Here is a 10,919-nt window from a genome sequence, read left to right on the forward strand (position 1 = left end):
TTGTTCTTTTTGAATGTTTAATATGTGATCAGTAAAAGCTACTGGAACAAAGCTAACTAGAACAGAGGTATTCTATCACCATCACTTGAGTGCCCTGACCAATCAGTTCAGTTCTGTGATGTCTGCTTCTGTGGTTTTTTTTAAACTCTTTACAGCTTAGCTACATTTTACGGGGCAGGTTTCCTTGGGAATATGAAAGTTAAATGGATTTAATCTCTCACTCCCATTGCTACTGCCCAATCAGTACTTGTTTTGTGTCACATCAAGGAAATGAGTGAGGGGTCCTCATTTTTCTTTGCAGTTGCATCCAGCTCTATTTCATAGGTGTTAAATCTAAGTCTAAAGTAATTACTTACAGAGAAAAAGTATGTTTTAATCTGATGGTTACAAAACTGTATAGCTAGGAGCTCAGTTTGATGTGACATGTATGCTTGCGTATTGCAGGATGAGATTGTTTCAGTGAAACATCCACATAAAAAAATAAAAGCAGAAAAAGAAAATGAAGAAAAGCCTGAGCCAGATATTGGTATAAAGAAGGAAGCTGAAGAAAAAAGAGAGACAAAAGAGAAGGAAAATAAGAGGGATTTGAAAAGGGAGAAAAAAGAAAAAGAGGATAAGAAAGAATTAAAAGAAAAAGATATTAAAGAAAAGAGAGAAAACAAAGTAAAAGAATCCACACAGAAAGAAAAAGAAGTAAAGGAAGAGAAGGTAACTAGGTTTACTTGTCTTATGTAGCACTAGAAAAGGCCCTCAGGTTTTTGTTGAATGATTTTGAGTTGAAAAGGTATTTTGGATCATTTATTGATCAGTTGTCATTTCATTGAAATCTTTTACATAATTTGAAGTTTTATTTTTACCCTTTGCAACTGCAAGAACAGGCATATGAAATCGGAAATTACCCTTTAAAGATACATGGCTTAATGGGGCTGCAAGTGGCCTAAAAGTCATTTATTTCTTTTCCATTCTCTTTTTCCATCCTTCAGAGACAGAAAATAAAATCTACCAGCATTGCATGTCAGGATATTATTTCTTGTTATTAGTGAAGAGAATGCAGTACTTATGGTAATTGCCTAGTTACAGAATAATTCCAGACCCAAATACAAGGTTTTCTTACCAGATATATTTTCATATTTTGTTTTTAGGTGAATGAAACCAAATCTGAAAATAAAGAAAAAACTAAAAAAGTTCCGTTGTCGGATACTCCGGTTCATATTACAGCAACTAGTGAGCCAGTTCCTATATCTGAGGAATCTGAAGAGCTTGATCAGAAGACATTCAGTGTGGTAAGGCCCTTATTGATAACTTAGTGTTTATGCCTGATGTGCCAAGTGGATGCGATTTCTGACGTTCTGGGTTCTGCCATTAGGCGTTGTAGTACAGATGATCTACTGCCAGTAAAATCTCAGATCAGTGAAGGTTGTGGATGCCATACTGAAGTCAGGTTTGTTTTCAGGCCAGCAGTTTTGTTTGTTTATTTATTTATTGCAGTTTACTGAAGAGTATTTTTCCACTGATCTGTGCACCGAATAGTTTTAAAATATGATTATCTGTCCTCAAGAATAACCCACGTGTCTGCTGCTTCTTAAAGGATAGAAATTAATTAACTTTAACACAGTTGCTGAAGTCTCTGGTTTGGCCTTATCAAATGCCCCTATTTTTTCTGTCAGCAGACAAGAGAAATGACGTTTCAAAGTTTCCCTTGAGTATTACAGACTCACTGTTAGACACAGGAGGAAACAAATTCTAAAGCCCTTAGAAATACCTTGCCAGAGTAATCTATCTGATACTGAAGAACATCAGTTAAATCACTGCTGCTGACTGCAACAGAGTCAGCATTGGAGGAAAAGAGGTAGATAGGCTCAGTCTGTGCAGATTTGTGTAGGTCAGTTGGGGCCTCTGGAAAAATGCCAAGGAGCTATTTTGAGCCTCTGCTTTTCTGCTGTGAATGTTCTATCATTCAGGTTTCAACAGCTATCTGTTACTGCAAGGCAAGTTTACTGGGTCTATTCTGGTGTTGGCTGTGAAAGGCAAGTTACTGTTTTCTGATCAGTATGGCAGTGACCAGTTTATTGGGGGGTTTTTTTGTTTTTTTTTTTTTTAATCTCAACATGGCAAGGGATTCATCTGTGGTTTCCAGGAGGAGTCTCAAATGATTCAGGTAGATGTCTGTGTGTGGCTAGGTGACTGAAAACTGCTTGGTTTCCATGTGCATTTAAACTTTTCTGACCGCCTTTATACTAAGTTAAGCAGCGCACTCTGTAAAATTGTGTTTTAAAGGCTACGCTAAGCTGTGGCTAATACAGTATGTAGTGTAGTTCCTTGGTTACTTAATGGCATCAGCTGGCAATAGAACAGCTCTAGGGACTTTTCTGAGTTATCCCTAGATGTTAACAAAGTGATAGTGATGTTCTCCAAAATCCTTCATGTTGTTTGATTCTGGATATACAGACTTGCTTCTTTCCGCTACAGGGAGCAATTCTAGGTTGGAGTTGTGTATTGAACTTTTTTTGGACAGGCCCTCTGTTGCAGAATGTGTGTTCATCATTAGGCCACAGTCAGATGCAATCTAATTAGCATATTTAACTACTTTTTCAGATGGAAATTACTGCTATAGGTTGCTGAGGCTAACTCATTTGACTTGTGGCAGTGTGCGTTTCAGCTGTTTACCTTGCCATCGTGATTGGATAGTATTTCCAAGCAAGTGTCTGTAATTTAAAACATGCTAACTGGATTACCTGCGCTTACCATCAACACATTTGAATTACAATGTGAAAATTCAGGAACGGACATATGAAATGTGTCTGTGGGTGCGTGTGCGTTGCCATCACCATCGTTGCTAATTTGGGCATACCTAAACTAGCATTACCCTAGACAGTTCAAGCTCTGTTAGGATCTGCATAGAACTCAGGCTTAAAAACTCCTCGAAGAACGAATGCTGAACATCTGCTGAATGCTAATTTTAATTGTTGCAGAATGTATCTATTTAAAATGTATTTAACATTCTCATATTTAATCTTGATACTGAGTTTGTATAGCTTTCAAGGTCCTAAAAGGTAAAATAAGTCCTGTCCTATATACTCGTGCTGAAAGTTATAACCATGATTGTAAAATCCATTTGTAATAGGTTCTTTCCCTCAGAAAATCTTTTACATTAAATTAGTGCTTTCTTAAATCTTTAATATCTTTGTTGCATACAATCTAATGCTTTCATATAGGAGTAAATTTCCAGCTGGATTTAAAATACTACTTTTTCCAAAGGAAACCTGTAGTAAAACTAAATTTTAAGAGCTGTGAGCGAAGTCTTGTGTTTCATTTGGCTTACAACAGTACTGTCTTTGCCTATATAAATATCACACTAAGGGTGGGTCGTGTTTTAGAATTCTTTTTTTTTTCCCCCCTTTGAATAAATGTATTCCTTCTTTCCATTTTACAGTGCAAAGAAAGAATGAGGCCTGTCAAAGCAGCATTGAAACAGCTGGATAGACCAGAGAAAGGCCTTTCTGAAAGGGAACAGCTAGAACATACTAGACAGTGTCTAATCAAAATTGGAGATCACATTACTGAATGTCTAAAGGAGTACACAAATCCTGAACAAATTAAACAATGGAGGAAGTAAGTTATTCTGTGTGATTTTTTTTTCCCCTCGAAAAAGGGAAAATTTGCAATTGTTTCTATTAAGCAGAATCATTGTTAATTATTTCTCTTACTACTTATTCTCCCTTTCTTGTAACTTTGTGCAGTTTTAAATAGGGACCTATTAAAAGACGATTATAAATGGCTCCAGCTTTTAATGGATTCGCTTTTTTCACGCTGGAATAGCAATGCATTTTGTCCAGTAGGTGGAGTCACGTCACTTCTTACAACTAAAAGCAAACAGAAGATAACTGCATTTAAACAGTTTTGAAAGTTTAGAGGAAAAGGGTTCTTATCCTTAAAAAAATCTGTTCTTTCAACTTTGAGGGGTTTTTATTCATGCTATAGGCCAGTAAGCTATTCTAATTTTGTGTGTTGAAGCTTATATGATTTAGAGTTGCAAAATCCTTTATTCTTTTTAAAATACACTCTAGAATTAAATCACATATTAGCTATGACTTCATAGAAACAGTTACCATAACATGTACTCAGAGATGTATTTCCAAAATGAAAGAAGAGGTTTTTAAATGTTTTATGCATCTGTGTGAGATAACTTCAAAAATTAGGAAAAAATGTTTTGTAAACTTCAAATATTTCCTTTGTTTTCAACAAATATAGTTTGAGTTGGTTTTATCGTAATGTGCGCTTAAATCCTTTATGTCTGAAACATATCCTGAACTTCTGTATACAACACTCAGTTAAGTGTTTAATTTCCTTACAGACTGTTGTCAGCATAGAATGCTTCTGGTTTTACTTTTTTGGCTTCAAAATAGTAGGGTGAACTGAAATATAAAAGCAAGATCCATGTCTCAAAGGCATCTTGGTAAACGTTATATTTCTTTTAGTGGAAGTTCATAATACAGCTACTATAATAATAATTAGTAATAATGCTACAATACTATAAGCAGATTATTAAAATACGTATTTTACCTGTCTTTAAGATGTGTAGTGTAGTAACACTGCATTTATTAAAGTTATACAGATGTCATTAGGCAGACCATTGATTGATTGTATCTACTTTTGCAAACCTCTAAGCAAAAACTATAGTATTTAAATCATCACAGCAGAAGAGCAAACTGATGCTTCTTGAGCCTACGCACTTAAAATGTTTCTGAGCTAAGCCCTAAGTTGAACACTAACATTCTGTAGTTGCTTTTAAGCACTCCACCTGTAAATCTGACTGAAAGAATTCTAGACTTTAGATCTGGTGTCTGAGACTGTAGAAGCAAACCTTTTCTTCAGCGTTTTGGCTTCTCAAGAGCAAGAGTTGATTTGTTCTTCTTGCTTCATAGTGTAGATACTCCAGGTTGGACTTGAAGTTTTGGCCATGCCACTTCCATTCCCTTTCAGATTTCGCATTTGATTTCAAAAGTTTTGACCAGACTTTAGACTTCTGTGGGGAAAAATTTTCTCTCTCTCTGATATTTTTAGGAAATGAGACACGTAGGTCAAAGGTCTTACACTACAAAATAATTCAGTCTTAGAAAAAGCATTATTGAGTAAGAAATACCCAGATTTTCTGTCAGATTTCAAGCAGTCTTTCGAAAGACTTCCACAGCAAATTGAAAGCTATGTTTTTAGGTAGTCTTACAAATCATGCTATTAACAGAATTGTTTTAAATATAACTTTTCATGCGTGTCTTTGTACTCTGAAATCATTATGATAAATATTACAAAGCAATAAGTTGTTAAAGGAATTAATTTTTCAGTTGTTTGAAATACAGCCAGCTAGTTCGTTATGCAGCTAGATAATATGCTATGTAGTGGCTCTTACAGCGATTTTAGTTTACCAAAGTACTGCTGAAATTTCAATTAAGTCCATGTTCTGTTGCATGATACAAGAAGAAACTAACATACAGAAGAATTATAACCACTCTTTCTTCTTCCTCAGAAATCTGTGGATATTTGTCTCTAAGTTTACAGAATTTGATGCCAGAAAGCTGCACAAGCTGTACAAACATGCAATCAAAAAACGTCAAGAGTCTCAGGTAATGTTTCCAGACTCTCTCTAAATATAAAAAATACATATTTTAAGTAGTATAGCTGTATTATTAGAGTAACGGTTTAATGGATTACCAGGAACAAAAAAAAAATACTTGAGGTATATTTTTGTGTTTGTAACTAGCCGTTTGCAGGGGGATGTTTTTAAAGTATTCAGATGTAACTTTATGTTTTATGAATGACAGTTTTTGTACTTGTTTCTTTTAGCAACACAACGACCAGAATATCAGCAGCAATGTGAATACACATGTAATTAGAAATCCAGGTAAGAAATCTGACATATATTCTTGTGCTGGATATCTTAGATGAGGTATGTGAAATGAAATAACCTCAAAACCAGTCTCCTAGAGCTTCCATACTGCTAGATATCATAGGGATATGCTGACTTAGCGTAATTTAAGTAGTTTGCTGATGAAATTGAACTGAGCACAGACTGAACCTGGTACTTTCTGGGTTTAGTAGTAAGTTATTTGACCATCCTCTTAAAAAAAAAAAAAAAACCAACCAAACAAAACTTTTTGTATTTAATTTTGGGGAGGGAGGGGGTCTACTCAAAACTTGGGAGTTCTGTGCTTATTTGTAGCAGTTGTAATGTCACTGTGGTTTAAGAAGGGTATTCCCTGAAGTCGTGGTTAGCAATCAGTTATACGGGATGTCTTTTATTATTGACACCATCTTTCTATGCTCAAACACTTGCCTTTTTATAATACTTGCTTTTATATTGTGTTATAACTATTCTAATGGGCTTAAAATGTATATAATATATTTTAGGAATACCACTGAAAACCTTTCATTAACCAAGTATACCTTTAAAACTCATGTGCGTGCTAGAGCCATCCCTCCTTAGAGAGGTAACTTCTACCACTGTGTCTACAGTTGCTATACTAAAGGCACCAGGTCTTTACTGTTGCTCATTTGGACCACACTGTTTTCCTTCACTTAAGAAGCATTTGGTCTGCAAGGCTGAAAAGTTCAGTTTCTCAGCCCTACACAGCTACATTTCTAGCTTGTTTCCCTCCTACTTACTTCTCAGGTGTCTTTCAGTTCACTCACAGTAGTGCTCTTGTCTTTCAGCTATTTAGATGTTGTCTCTGTCAAATTGTAATGTCACTTTTGCGTTGTTTTAAATCTGACATGTAGAAGTGCTGTTTGAACTAGGTAAGGAAAAAGTTTTATAGTCCATGAAACTTCCTTTATAACCTTTGCTTTATTAAACAGATGTGGAAAGACTGAAAGAGAATACAAATCATGATGACAGTAGCAGGGACAGTTATTCTTCTGATAGACACCTGTCACAATACCATGATCATCACAAAGACAGGCATCAGGGAGATGCTTATAAAAAAAGTGACTCGAGGAAAAGGCCCTATTCAGCCTTCAGCAATGGAAAAGATCATAGAGACTGGGATCACTACAAACAAGACAGCAGGTGAGTTGCTTCAGCAGTTGTAAAATCTGTTCAGAGCTCCCTTCCTCTGTTTGTAATATGCTTGTAGTAAGCATCAAAGCGTCTCTTGTGAGGAATGCAGAATTTCAAAGAAATTATCTCTGTGATGCAGTTTTGTTGAACTGGCATAATTGTAATTCTTACTGTGGATTCAGTAACACTCACATAAATAATTTATTTTTCAGATACTACAGTGATAGTAAACACAGAAAGTTGGATGATCACAGGAGCAGAGATCACAGGTCAAACTTGGAAGGAAGTTTAAAAGACAGTCGGCCTCATTCAGACCACCGTTCCCATTCAGACCACCGGATACATTCAGATCACCGTTCCACTTCAGAGTACAGTCATCATAAATCTTCTCGAGATTATAGGTACCACTCAGACTGGCAAATGGACCACAGAGCTTCTGGTAGTGGCCCAAGGTCACCATTAGATCAGAGGTCTCCTTACGGTTCAAGATCTCCCTTAGGACACAGATCTCCGTTTGAACACTCATCAGATCACAAAAGTACACCTGAACATTCATGGAGTAGCCGGAAAACATAACGAAGACTGACATTTTCTGGACCCTCTTTTAGCCATATACAGTAAACTAACACAGTAATTGCCTTACATGACTTGAAAGATATGGACTGGATATTCTATCAGTAGCAGTATTGTTACTTCTTTCCAGGATGCAAGGTCTATTATCCCAACAGAAGAAAAATATTTTTGTATTTAAAGTTTATGCTGCACTGTGCTGCAAATGTTGTGGCACTTTTTTTTAAGAAATGGAAGATGTTTACTTTTACAGGGACCTCAACACTGCCCCGTTCAGACTGGATCTTATTATAAAACTCTTCATGTCAAAGTGGTTTTAGGCTGAACACAGTTTAAATTATGTTTGTAAATGAACTTTTAAACACTGACCTGTGATCATGTTTCAGGAAGGAATGAGGAGTTTGGTTTTTTGGGTTTTTTTTTGTTGTTTTTTTCTTAGTAAAGAACTCTCAAGGACTTTGTTCACTTTCCAAAGCTACTTGTTTACATTGTACACTGCGACCACCTTGCCGCTTTTCATCACAAGCTTGAATATTTAAATTCTGTACCTATACCTGTAAAATAGCCAGGATTTCTCCTGTTCGTGATCAGTTGTAATGCCTTTTTACAAAACAAAACAAAAAAACACAAAAATGGCTGTAAATTATTGTAAATTAATTAAATGAGCTTTTTCCCCTCTCAGGCTTTTTTTGACTGTTCCTTTCCCCACCAACTCAGGCCTTCTTATCACAAGTATGAAACAAAATCAGTGTACTTACACTTTTTAATAAAATATCTTGATGGAATCACTGTTCAGAATGTAAAAATGGGGAAAGGGAACATTTTATTCCATTTAGTGCCCTTTTTTTTTATTGGATACTTTAGATACATGTTTTGGTTTTTTTTCTATTAAACTGTTCAGTGTTGTGATTGTTGTAATGAAATGGTGAGAAATATTTAGCTAAACTGTGCTCTGGAAATTTTTTCAGGTGCATTGGTTTTAAAGAAGGAGTGTTCAATATCTGAACACTTCAGAATCCAAATCAGCCAAAATTTATTGTAAATCCATTTGTTTTCCCTCTTTAACATGGGCAATAATGTCAAATGTGCTATGCAGCCAGTTAATATTTTAGAAGATTTGAATGACTTTATTAATAGAATTGTTACAATGCACACTGATTGTACATAGATAACTTCTATCTGACAAATTAAATTTAAACTAAAAGGATATGTGGGCTCTTGTAGTTTTCTACTGGTGTTTTTCTACAATGTACCTTTCTCATATTTAAGTATAAAATCATTAAACTCTTGTAAATACTAAATTTTAATACGCAACTGAAAATTAGGAAAGATAAACTTCTAGCCTAGTATTGTGTGGTTGGAGCCATAGCTGTTGCTCCATTTTTTTTTCTCTTGTCTTGCAATGTTGAACGTTTTTTCCCAATTAACCAAGTGTATATAAAAGCATTAAAATCAAACGAAAACCTTTTCACAGAGTATGTGTCTGCTAGGGTCTCATTGTAGGCACAGTTGCTGCTCGTTTTAAGTTATATCATTTAGCCAAGTACGCTTAAGCTAATTTAATGTAAGCTGGTACTCTGATAACTAGTGCTTGTTCATTACTTAGCTCTTCTCAGGATTGAGAGGGGTTTGCGTTGTTCTACTTTTGTGCTTAAGTGCTGAAACAGTGTTTAACTGGTGGTGCCTAGCAAGGTGGTGCATGTGTGCTGTGCATCTTCCTCTCCCAGTGGTGGAAACCTAGAAGAGCATCACCAATCACTGCCTTGTTCTTACTGTTTGGGTAATGAGTTGGAGTCTTAGATCCATCATGATAGCCTATCAATAAAGCAGTCCTACCAAGTCGGGTTCACCATCGGTGCAGCTACATTAGCATGGCACTGCAGCTAAGCATATCTAACATGACATGGTGAGACTACATACGTTTTTGTTAAAGGCACCTCAGGTCTCTCTGAGATAAGCAAGACGGAGAACATGCTGATCTGGTGACTTTGGTCAAGATCTTTGGCAATTAGCGTATTTAGGTTGTGTTTAATTTTTATTTAACTGCATTACAGCTGTTAAAATTTTTCCCCTTTGCTTTCAGTTAAGTTTGGTGGAGATAGTCTCCCCGCTTTGCTCTCTCCACTGCTTATGCGACTAACCTTTATGATATATGTCTTACTGTTCAGGAGAATCCCCTGTCCTCTGTAAATAAGCCATTTATTCATTTTCCATGCATGCAGATTTGATCTCTGTTTAGTTCTTTTGTAATGAAAAGTCTATGAGGACTCTGGTTCTAAAGCATCCATTTGACAACAGCCTCTTGCTTCAAATCTTAAGTTTACTATCTACCAGGTGTTTTAGGAAGTAAGAAATCTGGTGGCTCTGAGAGAACTCATGCTGTTGATAGATTCATCTACCTGTTTCATCTACCATACGTGGAAGTCTTAAGATTTCCCTCTCAATCCTGTTAAATATTTCTAATCTGCTATCTCCAGTACTACCTAAAACAAGGTTTTTGGTCTGTCTAAAAAGGCACATTTAAAAAATTCATTGCTGCTATGAGTTTTGGGGACAAACAGTATTCTCTGACTGGTTACCATTAGCTCATCCATTGTTGTGTTGGCATCAGCATTCACCCGTTCGTAAGTCAGTGTTTTCCCCATTTTGATCTTCAGTGCGGATGTCCTCATATCTAAGCTGCACTCAAAGAGCCTCTGGTTTCTGAGGGATGCACAGTGCTGTCAAGTGCAGGACTTGCACAGGAATCAAGCGCCAGCAGCAACGGGATGGCTATTTCTGCAGAAAAATGTCACTCCTATAAAAAGTGATGCCTGGCACACTGGCAGCACAGTGTCAGAGTACAGCAGCCTGGCGGGCTGCCTCCTTTGGCTGAATGGCTTGGATGATGTCCATGTGCTGCCTTTGGAACTTGATCAGCTTGTTCCATCATCAACCAATGGATCGTGGATACTACAGCTCAGTGCTGCTTGTTACTTCCACAGGCCTTACCGTTTTGCTGAAGAGTTTTCCCGTTTAAGGTATGAGATGGCGGTGAAGTACTGTAGTTGTGATGCATTTCTGAGGAGGGCTGTTTCTGTCTCCAGTGGTTTGTTAAGTGTGTAGTCCATATTTAGTGTTAGTGGCTCAGTATTAAGTGACGGTGGCTTTTTTGGTAGGAAATGACCACAGCCTTACCTGGGAAGGTGGGAAGATTAAAGTCGTTAAGGGAGAATCATCCTCATACAACGCCTCATCATAAAACAGGATGTATTACAAGTTTCTGCCTGCTCAATTTTTATTTGAATAGAAAATT

The 10,919-nt window shown here is 36.5% G+C and overlaps 1 protein-coding gene across 2 annotated transcripts in view; it reads left to right on the plus strand.

Moving 5' to 3' along the window:
- Positions 1-9,091, plus strand: part of LOC138064532 (chromodomain-helicase-DNA-binding protein 1) — a 52,624-nt gene extending 43,533 nt beyond the window's left edge. The window contains exons 31-37 of one of the 2 annotated variants that reach the window (XM_068927520.1): positions 445-708; positions 1,143-1,283; positions 3,434-3,612; positions 5,525-5,621; positions 5,842-5,899; positions 6,853-7,063; positions 7,267-9,091. In XM_068927520.1, the coding sequence (XP_068783621.1) occupies positions 445-708; positions 1,143-1,283; positions 3,434-3,612; positions 5,525-5,621; positions 5,842-5,899; positions 6,853-7,063; positions 7,267-7,630 (1,314 nt within the window). In that variant the 3' untranslated portion in view covers positions 7,631-9,091. The remainder of the gene's footprint in view (positions 1-444; positions 709-1,142; positions 1,284-3,433; positions 3,613-5,524; positions 5,622-5,841; positions 5,900-6,852; positions 7,064-7,266) is intronic. The other variant, XM_068927521.1, reaches the window with a different exon arrangement.
- The last annotated feature ends 1,828 nt before the right edge of the window (positions 9,092-10,919 follow it).

Source organism: Struthio camelus, chromosome Z (genome assembly GCF_040807025.1).
Source record: "Struthio camelus isolate bStrCam1 chromosome Z, bStrCam1.hap1, whole genome shotgun sequence".
In the NCBI taxonomy this organism is placed as follows: Eukaryota; Metazoa; Chordata; class Aves; order Struthioniformes; family Struthionidae; genus Struthio; species Struthio camelus.